General features: G+C 35.7%; 1 protein-coding gene across 1 annotated transcript in view; it reads left to right on the top strand.

The window, feature by feature from the left end:
- GNAQ (guanine nucleotide binding protein (G protein), q polypeptide) overlaps positions 1–14,721 on the top strand; it is a 134,759-nt gene that overhangs the window by 105,744 nt on the left and 14,294 nt on the right. The window contains exons 4-5 of the mRNA XM_010568625.1: positions 4,005–4,133; positions 5,124–5,253. Of these exons, the coding sequence (XP_010566927.1) occupies positions 4,005–4,133; positions 5,124–5,253 (259 nt within the window). The remainder of the gene's footprint in view (positions 1–4,004; positions 4,134–5,123; positions 5,254–14,721) is intronic.

The raw sequence follows: 14,721 nt of genomic DNA, 5'->3' as shown, positions 1-14,721 counted from the left end.
ACTGGCAGCTGGGGATGGGCAGAGGTGCAGCTAGAGTGGGGCTTGAGCCAGCACGGTTGAAGGTGGAAAAGGATTGGCATTAGCTAGCATGTTTTGATGTTTCTATTTAAGGTTGCTGCTTGCTAAATTAATTTAAAAATAAATAAACTGTTAGTTTAAAAAACTGTAGGATGCTCAAAGCCTGTGCTTGCAGTGCTACATTCTCCTAGTGATAAGAGAGTTTCTTTAAACTCTAGCTTTCATGTGAGGAAAAAAAAAGTTAAAACTTCCAACCCTTTTGGTATGAGGAAGATTTGAAAATATAAGTCTTTATTGTGGCAATGAATTAAACTGTGATAAACCAAATAAATTAAATTCTAAATTTTCAGTGTAACAGGACCAGCTATAATAGTAATATGTGAAAAATGTGTGGTCTGGTTGTATGTCTTTACATATTAAAGGTATTCCAGTTGTCTTTTCATTTTTTATGTAAATAGTCACCTGTATTCATTTACATATTCCCTCAGCATTTTGAAATAGTGAGTCAACTCAACAAATCAGTTATTCAGAAAAATCAGACTTGTCACCCCACCCCCCCAAATGCAATGCAAAAATCTACTTTTGTGCTTCAAGAAGAGAAAATGTCTTGGGTTTTGTCTTTGTAGTACTGTGGACATAGAAATACAGTGTTACACAATTAATACAAAAGTCATGATAATGTATTGAGCGTGAGTATGTTGATTTGCTCCCACTGGCATTTTAGGAAGATTGCACCTGACTGAAGAGAGACAATTCATTTCTGCAATATATCAAAAATCTTTGGATGTGGTATAAAGCAGTGGATACAATGGAAAAGACAGACCCTGATGGCAATCCCAATGATACATATTCTTATACAAACATAACAGAGTTTTTAAATTAATTGTGTTACTTTGTTTTAGAGGTTACATGAATTTTAAGAGCGACTTAAGGAGTTTTTAGTGATTTTAGAGTATCTTGAAAGGAACTTTGTGTTGCTGCTGCAGGCAAAGCTGTCAGTCTGATTTTCAGAAAAAAGTTTAATCCCCTTGAACTTTATAGCAGAATGTGAAGTTACATTATCCTCATATGTTAACAGGAAGTGTAACTGATCTGCAGAACTGTTAAAGTCAGTAGCAGAAAATAATCTACTCCTTTGCTTCAGAGCAACAACGCACAAACTTCACTAAAATCTGAATTCCAGCACAAGTAATTCTTCAGCAGAAATGTCTCTGTTAAAAAACAACAACAACAAATCAAAACTTAAAAGAAAAACATTTTTTTCCTACTTGAAAAGAATTTCATTGACTATTTGCTGTATGGTCACGGGGTGAAAATAACAATAATAAAAAATTAAAAGTAAGGTTGTGCAGCAGAGAACTGAGACATTTTCATTTAAGTAAATGGATACAATAATATGTTTATTAAGTTTCAAGTTAGAAGGAAATGTAGGGACTAAATGTCATTATTTGAAAACAAAAAAATACAGGATGTATTCTAAATTGCTTTCGTTGGACTGTAGATTCTGGTTATGATTTGTCAGTATCACAAAGATTTTCTTTTAAAGGATTTTGTGCATGCTGTGTCACTTTTTTTCTGTGAAGTACTCTTACTGGTTTTGATACTGCTTCCTTGATTCTGGGTTTGAATGTATAATTTAGGACACTTCTTAGAGAGCTCAACATCCTTTGATCTGTTAAGTGAAGAAATCTAGGAAAGAAATAGGACTCCATGAGGATGCATAAGAACTCTTCTATGCGCTGTGTAGGCTCTGTAAGGTGCTATGGGTGAAATGAGTGAGAAGGTTGCTGTTTAGTAATTGAATGAGCAGAACTTGAGCAGAACTGAATGAGAATGAGGAAAAGGTAAGTACTTTTTAAGGATAGATCAATGCTTCTGGAACTTAATGGCATCATTGATTTGTGTAAGAACAAAAAAACCCCATCTGCCTGTTTAATGGTTTCCAGTAATGCAAATGAGATCTAACTCATTGATATCCCTTTGCATTATTGCCTTTCTAAAATCAGCCAGATGCGCATTATAGTGTACTTTAGTAACATGTCCAGTGTGCTGATGGTGCAGAGGTGCAGTAACCAGGCTCACGTTGGAGACTACAGCTGAAGCTTGCCAAAGGAATGCAACAAGACAATTGTGTAAATGGGCCACTTATTAATTTATTCAGTAAAAATTCTCCTGCTCTAGTGAATACCACTGTAGCATGTAATGACCCACAATGCTTCTTTGAACCCTTCCAAAATACAGTCACAAAGCAAAACCAATTGGGGAGGGGGGGAAGAAGCTAGTTCAGGGTTTCTGTCAGTTTCTTACTGGATTTCATTCACTTTTTTTTTCCACAAACAAACTGATGATGTGCTTGTCTGTTCTGTTTATTGTGTAAAATACCTGAGGGCAGATGAAGTGCTCAGACTTTCACACCTTTTTCTTATTGGCAGAAACTAATCGGTGTTCTCAGAAAATATTTTTAGAGTAGTAGCTTCTGAATTATCTGAGATACATGGTTCATCACATCTTCCTAAGTAGGTGTAACTTTCTCACATTCAATGTTTACTGTTGGATTAATCTTTCATGAATAAAATCATAGTGAGGGAGATTTGATAATGTTTTTGGCTCCCTCCCAGACCTAACAAATTCTTCTGTGTTTTTGCTGTAAGGTGGAAATGAAACTGCTTTGTTTCTGTCACTGTTCAGGATAACTTGCTCTAGCTATTTCATTAAGAAATCATTCAAAGCATCTAGAAGAAGTCTTAACTATTTCTTGGGGGGAGGGGTGTATTTGAAAAGAGCACCTTCACTAACAACTACAAGGAAAAGAACATGTTCAGAGCCTAGTGATACTTCATCATCATTCTGTAAATTACAAGACCGTTGCTGTCCTCCCCTAGAATGAGTGAGGGCATCTGTAGGTTAATTTATCTTCTCAGTGGCTAACTCTAGGTCGTTCTTGTGCTGGGAAGTAACCAAATGCCCAAGAACTTAATTTCCTGCAGCAGTCTTTCTCCCAGACATTTACCACAGGGACAGCCGAAGCTGCCTGGTGCACTGATTTCATGAGACGTCCAGCTCCTGGACCCAAACAGGCTATCCAACACACATTGGTACACGTCTTTTCTGAAGCATCTTTTTTATGAGAATTAATTAAAACCTCGAGTACACTGGTGCTTTATGGTTGAAACCCACCATTAAGCAATAGCAGAAGAGTTTTGTGTTGTAGTTAATAAAACTTTACAAGCAATTTTATAGCAATTTCAGGTTATTTGCTAACCGACTGGGGTGTATTTCATGTACTGCAGCCTTATTAGCTTAAGCAGAAGTTTCAGTGTGAATGCAAGACTTCCAGGTGCCAGCAATCCCACTAAATAATCAGTGCTGCCTTCTGATAACAAGATCTGGAGAGTTTTACAATTGTCAGTGTGTGGTGTTTTCCTTTTTTTTCTTTTTTTTTTAATTTTATTGAATCTCCAAACAGTACCATTTATCCTCCTGCCATTTTGTAACTGATAATGATCTATTCTGTAACAGTTCACTGTTCTTGGAAGATTCATGTTTGTCTATCCATGTATGTGTGTAGATATTGCAGACTGAATATCAAGAAATATGTTACATATTCAAATAAAACTGTGTGGTTTTGTATTTCTCACACATTTTATAATATTACTTGTCTCTAAATTGCCTAGAATTGTGTAATTGAAAACTTTGAATCTCTGGTGAATTTACACATGAAAGCCAAGCAAACTTGTATGAGAAAAATGAGAATAATTATGCTACCCTTCTGTAGAAGTTACCTGAAGCTATAAAAGTGTACAGGAAGGGAGGATGGAGCACATTTTTATACTTTGTCCCCTCTTTTATGCCGATAATGCTCTTTTTTCTGTTGTACTTCTTCCTAACCCACAGCCCATTTCCATTCCCAAGTCTTCCTTTCTCTTTTCCTCAGTGGGATGATGGTGTCACTGTCTTGCATTCCTGTTGTTTCTCCCTGTCTATAGCTATCTTAATGATTTGGACCGCATAGCAGACTCCACCTATCTGCCAACTCAGCAAGATGTGCTCAGAGTTCGAGTCCCAACAACAGGGATCATTGAATATCCATTCGACTTACAAAGCGTCATTTTCAGGTAGAAAAAAAGTTTTAACACCCACTTGCTTTGTTTCTTTGTTTCCTTTTACATTAGTAATACCATGTATAGGATATAGGTTAAAAGTGCATAAAAAGCAATTATTCTATGTTTTTAAAATATGGGCTTGGTCATTATATTTTCATGTAATTGTCCACATGTAATAAGGAGCTGATGTTAAAGATGTCAAAAGGATGAAAGACAATTAGGTTTGTCTTTTTCTGAAGGTAGTTATTACTGATAGAAAACCTGCAATTCATCTTTTCAGTAATACATATCAAAGTTTCACTATGAATAATATTCTGAAAATACAATCATGTGTCCTCATAATTCTTGTAAATTATGAAATACAAATTTACCACTTATGTTGTTGATTTTTAGGCAGAAATTACTCTCCTTTTGAGAGAAATCTCCCTACTTGAGTGCAAGTATACTTGTTTAAAAAATAACTGAAATTGCAATTGCAAGTTAGACACCTGTATTTAGTTACACTGAGACATGGGATAAAGTGGGAATACACTGTGAGCAAATTGGAGTTTTAATTTTGGATATTAAAAATTTTAGTAGATACATATTGTGTTCTATTGGTCCTCTTAAAATGGGGCAGCTTTAACAAGTTGGGAATTTTGACTCTGGTAATTTGGGGGGGGGGGGGAAGGCAAACCACCAAGTCTGTTCTGTTCACATCTGTTTCTGCTGAATATGCAGGGCATACATTGCTGAATCATGGCTCATGAGACCTTTTTATGTCACAAATCTGAGGGGTTTGAGACCCACAATAATTTAAATACAGAAAACATAGCAGACTTAAAAGCAAATATGATTAACTGTCTACTTATAACAGAATCCATTAAAAATCAATGGAAAAAATCATTAAGAAAAACAAATCAAACTCTGTTTTCAGCTAAATTCTTGAATTTTGTTGTGTGTGTGCTTGTGTGTTTATCTGTTAAGGTATTCATGGAGTTGATGTGGATGTTAATTTTGCAGAATGGTGGATGTAGGAGGCCAACGATCAGAAAGAAGAAAATGGATACATTGCTTTGAAAATGTCACATCTATCATGTTCCTAGTAGCTCTTAGTGAATATGATCAAGTGCTTGTGGAGTCAGACAATGAGGTAAGCAAGCATCAGCAAAAAGCAGCAGTTTTAAAGTAAAAGTAACTTCTCTTGTCCAGTCCCAGATGTTTTCCAAATGCGTCTACCAGCAGTCATACACAGCTGCACCCAATGGAATGAGAAGCACTACAGGGATCAAGAGGGGAGGAGGGAATCAATCTTCAAATATGGCAAAGCTGATCCGCTCCATGGAGGTTTCAAAGAAACCTATCTATTTTGTGTTGAAGGGGAATACAGTTGAATACAGAGAAATGTTCTTAGTGTAGCTATTTATGCAGTTAGTGTTAATGTAGCAGAGCCACAAAAATAGGTCGTGGAAATGAAGACAAAATTTATAAATTCTTTGCTAGAACAAACCCTAAAGTAGTAAACTTCATTCCTTTGACTTAAAGCATAGGATGTATATTGTATTTTTATTTCAAAAAATAACAGAAGTAAGAAAGTGGATGAGCTGAGGGGGCAAAGCACACTAATACTCAGTATTTTGAATGCAGTTTTACAGAGTGGGGAGACGATTTAATGTTTAGATTTTTTTATCTTTCCTGAGGACTATTTTAAATTATTCATCAAACTTTTATACTCACTGGCGTTGTCCTATGGAAGTCTTTTAACACATACTTACGAAAGTTAGGTGAAAAAAAAGAAAACATTTGAATGTTCTTCATGGCTGCATACATGTTGTTTAAGAGAATGGTTGGCATAACAAGGTAAAACAGATGTCCCTGGACATTCATGTTTGTATGCTGAACTTTCTTCAGGATTCATTTTTTTAATAAAGTCTAGGACTTCTCAAAGCTGTTACATTTATAGTCTTTCCATAAAAGAAAAATACTGTTAATGTGAGTTATATAATCAACTATGTCATTCAAAGCTGAATTTAAGAAAATGATGATGTAATCTGCACCAACTTCATCTCTTGCAATTTTGAAAGCTAGACGTGTAGATAAAAAGACAACTCGGTCAAACTTGGCTCACTTCAAGCCAAGCCAGAAATGGTTGTATCTTTTTCTGTTTGCATTAGTCTTTTGTAGCCACAAAGTCAACATAGAAGTATTAAGTATTTTAATTATACAAGTCAAAACAAAATATATTGGAAATCAAATACAGAAAAATTAATTATGATAATTTTCAAATGCTATTCTAACTATCAAAAATAAGCTTCCAAACTTTCTTATGTTAGCTATTTATCACTGTGTTTTCATACTGTCGGTCTCACAGGGAGTAGTTCTCGTAGGAACTGTCTCACAGGGAGAGGTTTACTAGATTCTGATTCCCTGTTGAGCGTGTCCTGTTCTAGATAGGTGGCTTGCTCAGACACTTGCTCTCGTTTGTCAGATAACTTCAGTGTGCATATCATAACTTAGAGCATCCTTACTGTAGAAGGTGGAGCAATATCTTCCTAGGCTGAATCATTTGGAGTATCTTGCTCTGTGTTCTTGTAAGCTAGAAGAGTTCACGTGTTGTGAACTGAATAGGACATCTCACTGAAGATTTCCTTTATGTTCTGGGCTCTCCAATGAAGTGATACCTGAAGCTGTGATAGCTTTTCTATAACTACTTTTCAACTATTATGAAGAAGATCACTTTACTTGTAAAGCTGCTTAGATTTTTCAAGTTTTCACTTTCAAAACACTTCTTGGAGGCAAAAGCTGTAAAACTCCTCATTGTCTTGCAAAATGGTTCTTCCACCTCACTGCTAAACTATGTTTCTTATTAACAACAGTGGAAAACTTCTGAACCCTTTTGTCTTTCAGTTTAAAGTATGTTCATAACTTTAATTCAAACCAGTTTTTATTTTCAAGTCATACATGCATACATACCCTAGTAGCACGTTCCAGCAGCCTTAGGCTTGTATTACTCTAGGTCTGGGATGGATCCAGACTGTCTTAGAGCTAAGCACCCATCTGGACAGTTTAGTTTTGGCTTTCAGCAAGCTGAAAGCTATCTGTCAAGATTTTGTTGGTATACCAGAGAACTGCTTCCTTCCCTTCCTTTTTCCCCTTCCCTGTATCTCTAAACATTGCAGTCCCAGAACACATGGGAGAAGAATGGGTTTATTTATTCTGCATAAAGCAAAGTATAGTTTGTCCGAATGTGGGTGTGGCAGAAATACAGGAAAAGGTTTTAAATGTGTTAGTTGACACCTTGAATTAAGAAATATAGCCCCAAAAAAGATTTTTATTCTTCACTGGGATGTGACAAGCTCAGTAGGGAAGACAGTAACTTAACTTGGAGACTTTGGTAATCAGCCAAGACATACTTTTCACACTTATCTTTAAATTGTGAAACAGTATTAAAATTATAGCACCAAAGTGAGTGTGTGTCAGTGCCCTACTTTCTTTGTATGCCATCAGTGTGATACTGTGATAGAATCTGATCCTTCTTTGATCTGTGTGCCTCTTAATGAAATTAAAAGATCTGACTCGACAACTTGCAGTGTTCTGCTACTCCTTTTGCATGGCCTGATTAAACAGTATGACTTTTGTAAGATGGCCTACTTTCTTTTTCTAATTAGTCCACTGCATGTTATTGCCTGAAGTCTTTTTCCTCATAGTATGTTTTTACAAAGAAAACTGTGCTTTTTAATCATCTGTGGCATTCTTCTTAGTTAATAACATTTTTTCATTAATCTCAGTTTCATGAGTAAACATAAATCTGCAAGAATTATTATTTGCCATTTAGTGCAGGTATGTTCATGTGACCCTTCATCATTATGAAACTGGTTTAGAGCCCTTAAGACTCTTGGTTTGTATTTCAAGATGTAGTGCCTGATAGACTCTCAGCTGTAAATCCATTTGTTCCCTTGTTTATCTTATTCAAGAGAAATAGATTTGAATTATAAATCAGATGAGGCTATACTGAGTTGACAGACTTTGCTAGTGTCTCTCCAGGGCTTTTACTTACTGGGTATGTGTGGGATTGAGCTGGGAACTGTTTCTGTCTTCATGCCCGTGGAGGAGTTTAGTATTGAAAGTTCTGAGAAATATAACTACTCTGTAAGGGGACATCATACATAGAAAATAAGACAAGTATTCAGACTGCCTGGTATTCAGAGTCCTGTGTAGAATGACTCTTAAGTGATACATCCATGAAATTGCACTCCCATGACAAAGATCTGCAGCTAAAGAGGTGTGGGTTTCAGTCCTGAAGAAAAGCACGCATGGCTGCCCAACAGTATTTTAACTATGATTCCTCTAACAGGCAGTACTCAGAAACAACATCATCTCTCCTCTCTTAAGTATGTGTCTAGATCATACATAACTAAGCATCTGATTTTGGTGCATAAATACAAAATTAGAAGAATTGTTAAGGACAGTATATTTAAACATATCGTTCAAAAATTTCAGACGATGTACAGTTTTGAAATGCCTTTCTCTTTTTAAATATATGTAAAAGGAGAGATAGCTAACTGTTCCAAATTCTGCCCTTAATAAAACAGTAAGTCTGTCTAGATTCATTGGTGGAAATCAGGACAAAATTTGATCCAGAGGACATAATATGCTAATTACATTAATAGTACTGTAAATTAAGTAAATCGTCCCTCAGTCAGATATGATGTGATGAAGAACATGTTACAAGTTAAATTATCAGATACTTGACCTTTTCACTTTTTCAGAAAAGTCTGACAGAATTAGAGGTGAGACAAAAAATGAAGGAATCATCTCTCTGGTAAGTTAGTTTATGATGTATTATGTCCTCTAGGTCAGGCTTTTGCTCTGTATTATTCCAGCAGATCTGGAGAAATTTGCAGTTTTATCAAAAAGAACAGTTTAGAACTTTTCAATTTTTAAAATCAATTTGTTTTCTTAAATAAAGGATTTTTTTCTAGATAAAGTGTATCAATCCATATTCCAGGATATGCTGCATTTAAATATGTATCGCAGGTAGCTCTTCTAAACATATAAAATCTCATGGTCTCAGTGCAATAAATGCAAAAATGAGTTCCAGCTTTATAAGAGAACCAGTAACCACTTGCAGTTATGGAAGGACTGGAGACATTACATACCTGTAAAATCTGGTTTCATAAAAAAGAGATTTTCATTATCTTTGCAGAGCTTGTTAAGTACTTCGAAATGGCAAAATAAAGGATGGTATTTATTGACGCTTGTACATATTTTTCTTCTGCATTAAGGCATATATGATTTCATATAGCTTGTGTAGGTCTATGGTGGTTATGAAAATGTGGGCTTTTTATAGGTAGAGTTCCTTTTTTTCTGTGCTCCCAGAGGAAGAACAGAAAAGACAGGATGCAGTTTCCTCAGTTCAGCTAAATTAATGGATTAATAGGCTAAGAGAATTTTTGAAAATTTCTAAACTATCAAAAAGCAGATACTGTCTTTCCTGAGGTATCGTCAGAGGCTGCAAAGCTACAGAGGCATTGGACAGCATAAAGTACTCACTATTAAAAGAGCATTTTTAGAAGTAAATCAGTATGAGTATTTTGAACATCCATTGCACAAAATAAATTGGGGGAGAAGTGCCAGTTTAGATTATTTTGGTCAGAGCTGATACATTTTGGTTTAAAAAAAAATAGAAATACAGTTGTAAAATGTGAAGTTTTAAGAGGATTGGAGATAAATGTTGCTAATACTTACAACTAATATTCCTTCCACTTTGACTTTTGAGTAAGGAATTTCACTAATGCCCAGCATTATAAATACATACTATGTATCCTAGATACATATGAATATCTTATATATGCATCTCTGTGCCATAGGAGAACAATGATTTTTTTCATTATTTTACTTGTTAAGCAGTTTCTCTTCACTGGTGAATGAAACCACGTATAAAAGAACCATTGAAGTGCCTCTTCCTTTGTTAAAATAGTAACATTAATATAACTTTAAAAACATGTTTTTCATACGGTGGTTTATTTGCTGGGTTTTCACTGACCTTGAATAACAAAGCAAATAGAACCTATTTTTCTGTTAAGGTCTAATTCATTTATATATCCTATCCAGACAGGTAATTTGCAACCCTTTGAAGAGGTTTATTAAGAACAATTATTGATTCTTTTTAATCGGAGATTCTTGTTAAGTAGAGTACTGCTCTTTTTTTTTAAAAGCTTTTGTTTTAAACCTTTTTTTTAAGCTTTTGTTTGTTTTTTTTAAAGCTTGTACTATGTCTTAATAAATTTTATTTAGCTGCAGCCAAAATCGTTAGTGTTAACATAATAAAGTGTAACTGAATTTCTCTTAAACCAGTATTTCCTTCCCTTTAATCATCAGAATTGTCATCTGATTTGCATTAAAGCTTTATAGAAAGTACCACCTTATAATTCATGTATTTACAGGTTTGATCCCAGATTGCAGTTCTTGCTGAAAATGTTTGTAATGTATGAAGCAGGCTGGAATGGCTTAAGAATTATGAGGTTTTACAATAATAACAAAACTGATTCCTTGGCTTAAGAAATCCTAGACACATGCCTTCAAGCTATGTCTAATATTACCATTACTTCCTGTGTGTCCTCCTTTCACACATGTTAAACTATTATCTAGGTTCTATCTTTTCTGTGATCTTGACAAATGCCATATTGCTCAATGGACAGCCACAAAAATGATGACATAAAAATAGTTTTCCCAGCTTCTTGCTTTTGCCTTGTGTTCATCTGTCCACTGGCTTTCACTTCCTTATGATGTGGAACCAAATGGTTTGTCTGCTTTAAGGGCCTGCATCATCTAACCTGGTATGATAACCAGGTTGAATCTTTTTCATGCCGGTCTTGATCAGTCATCTTTAAAATATTCCAACAAATACTTTTGCATGTGTTACCATTCTCCTCATTGTGAACGGGAGTTCCCCAGAGACTTGCCTAATCCTGCTCCGTTGCTGCTGTGTAATACACAGTGGTGTACCAGCCAGAGCTGTGGGAAGACTGCTGCTTGCACTGTTGTGAATTCTGCTTCTACAACTTGATGCTCTCTCATTCTGTTTTCAGCATCCTGTTGTCTTACAGATTTATCCTGAGTTTATAAACTTTTAAAGCAGTGGCTGTTACTTAGCAGCAAAGTGCAGCTGTGATCCCCCATCAAGTCTCGATGTTTCTGAAATGTAGACTAGCCTGTTCATTTACCAGTAGCAGATGTTTGCATGGCAGTAGCAGTAGGAAAGCGTAACATTTTTGAGATGTGAACAGAAACAGAAGTGACTCAAGCAACATTTCCAAAAGTCATTGCACAAACCTTACAGAAATTCAAGGGGGTAGGCAGACAAATGGAATAGGAGAGGTGGAAAGAAGAAGGTGCATGTGACTGGTGGAGTCCCTTTTGGAAACAGTGGAGCTAAATAACCTGGGAAGAAAGTTGTTCTTAAAAACACTTTGTCCAAAACATGACCAGCAGGGGATCATTAAAACTGTAGTGACTTAATAGTCTGTAAATACAGTGGTCCTCGGTAAAACTGTGTTTAGCTTGGTGTTCATATATCAAGAGGGTTGAAATATGATAGCTACGTATAAGTGTGTGAAGTAGAATCGGTTGCTTAGAGGGGTAGGATCTCCGTCCTGGAGATGTTCAAAGCTTGACTGGACACAGCTATGAGCAACCTAATCTAATGACAGAGTCCTGCTGGGAGCAAGGAGTTGGACCAGATGACTTCCACAGGTCCTTTCCAACATAAATGTTTCTGTGATTCTAAGTAAAAAAATCATAGTTTGACAAGTGAAAGGAGATTTTTTTGTTTGTTTCTTTGGGGATCATCTTTGTGATCATGCCATAAGGTTTTGCCATAGCTTCTTTAAAACCCTGAAGAACCCTACTTAATTCAGATATCCACCATGAAATCAATGTAGTTACATTCACAGTACTTAATTTACACTGAAAAGCTGCCTTGTGAATTTATTAGAAGTAACGCTTGTATGAAGGCAAAATAGGATATTTAGAAAATTAGGGCTTCAGTACCTCAGCCACAACTGCAAATTGATACTGAAGGAACTTTGTAGAGTGGTTTTCTGCAATGTTTCTGTGCTTCAAGTACTGAGTAAAGGCACAGTGCAAGGATGTCAGTTCTTTAGATTGATGGAAAATTTTATTATTCTTAGGTTGTCCCAAGTAGAAAGGATCAGTGTTGCTTGGTTTGTTAAAGAATATTCCAGTTAAATTCTAATATATTAAAATTACATGAAACCCAGGATAGGTATTTTTACTGTGAATTCATTTGTGTGTGCATACAGGTATGTAGGTGCAGGCATACATGCTCGTGTTTTGAATCCGGACAAAACACATCTGCAAAATAGATGAATATCCAAAGCCTAGATGGAACTTCAGTAGTGTTCATCGGTGCACTCTGTTAATGGGTGACAAATTGGCACAATGTTTGAGTTGCATTTTCTTTTGATATGGGACAAAATTAAGAAATTACATGCGGCTACAGAGTTCAGAATACTTTCACTCTTTATGGAGGTGATTATCTGACGCATGTATTTATTTTTTTTCATCAGAACTATGTTGCTGTTCACATCTGGGCATGCTTCCACTTCTCTTCTAGCACTGTGTGTTCCTTATTCACAGGCTAGCCCTACATAGCTTAGCATGAAGGCTGAAAGAAAACAATGTTGAGATCAGAGCACATCTCCTTTTCTGCATTGTGAATAAACATAATACTTCAGTTGTTTGGTTTTTTTCATCAACATTCAGCAATCCAGAACAACTGAGCATAGGGCAGAGGGATAATATGAACTCCCAGATAGAATTAAAATCCTCAAATGGTCTTCATAATTATTTAACAATGTTATTTCCATGGGAAATAAAATCTCCAGAACTCATTGTTTATTGCTGTGTGTATTGTATCTGTTCATACCTCTTCACACATATGCATGTGTATTTTCTTTTTGGTTTGTGGATAAAGAGCCTTCCAAATGTAAAGTATCAGTAGTGAGAAGCAATTGCATGAGGAAGAACCAGAGCCTCTCTGTCTTTTTGTTTAAGTGGGTGGTTCATAATGGAAATGGGAGGTTGAATGACTGTGAGCCAGCTTGCAGAGGCTGCCAGAAATGCTGCTGGTAAATGTTGCTATTGGCAGCAGTTGCTGGCAAAGACAATTGCCACTTATTTTATTCAATAACCAGTGTCAAAACTGTCCAGAAAAGGGCCTTTTCAATGACAATTTAATTTTAAAATATTTTCACCCACTTTTCTCAAAAATATGTAGGTATTAATGAAAAAACATTTATTCTGACATTCATGTTATTTCATCAAAATTAATTTAACAGACTTTTAATTTAAAACATTTGACAGCAATGTTTGGACCATGTTTTTTGACCACTTTATTTTGAACAGTATTTTTGTGCTTTGATGGTTGTTGAACATGTTGATTTGATGGATTTCAGCTGTCATTTGGTTCATCTGTCCCTCTGCTGGGTACATTAAATTGCCATATAATTGAGGGTGCAGTGTTGCAACTTTAAGTTGTTGGAGAGGTGAGAGTTATTGTCCCAGGTGATTTAAAAATACAGTTCCCATCTACAGAGAAGTCTTCCCAGTCCTCTACCAGCAGCTTTTTTTGTCAGGCTTGTTTGCAGAAAGATTCAAGACCAGTGAAGAAAATAAAGGAATTATTCATGAGCTCTGTGTTAGAAGTTGTCTGTTACGGCATTTGAGTTAGTCATCAAAATATTTGTACAACCATTGCAGTTTTTTCCTAGATGGCTAGTTACAGCAGTATAGCTGCAAGATTATACCTCGTACTGGTGGCAAAAATCTGAAGTGCTTCCAGTTTTGATACTGTGTTTACTTTTTTTACATAGTGGAGGACTCTGCACTTACCTCCCATTTCCTGATTTCCTCTGTTATTTCCCAACTTTCATGTAGCAGCTCTATTAAATTTCTAGCCAAGGAATACACTGTAGGTCTTTCTGTGCAGCCAGACAGTGCTTCTACTTAAATAATTGCTGGAAGTCTTAGTTAGAGAATGGAGACATTCCTAATTAATACAGACTTTCGCACAAAAACCATTCACATGCACAAGATTTTGTCAGGTAAAATGATAGACTAAACATTACTAAACAACTTCTGAAATATTAACCCCTGCTTTTTTTTCTGAAGCTGTCTTGCGTCAGTACCTCCTCTTCTACAATTAGTGTCTCTGAATGCCCTCTCAAAGATTTGTTACCAGCATAATGTAGTTATATACACAGTCCAAGTTGTTGACTGAAAAAAGCATCTTTTTTACCCCTGCACCACCTTCTCTCTTATCATATCAACAAAATTCAGTCTTTCAAAATTCGTGAAATCCTAATTTTAACAGACAATATTTAAATTACTAACAATTTTAAGAGAAAAATGAATTACATTTTTTGTTGAATATGTAAGTTACAGTATGCCCACTAGATGCCACTCTAGACAGTCATAAAGACAGTAATGGGTGAAACTCCACTACTGCTTCTGTATTGTTTCAGATTAATGTTGTATTTAGTCTTTTCTGTCAAAGCACTATGTTTGTTGGCTGGGAAATGCCGCTTTCCCTTCACTG

The sequence above is a fragment of the Haliaeetus leucocephalus genome, unplaced genomic scaffold (assembly GCF_000737465.1).
Source record: "Haliaeetus leucocephalus isolate CR32 unplaced genomic scaffold, Haliaeetus_leucocephalus-4.0 Scaffold251, whole genome shotgun sequence".
Lineage (NCBI taxonomy): Eukaryota > Metazoa > Chordata > Aves > Accipitriformes > Accipitridae > Haliaeetus > Haliaeetus leucocephalus.
The sequence above is the reverse complement of the archived record's forward strand: the minus strand, read 5'-3'. Positions and strand labels throughout refer to the sequence as shown.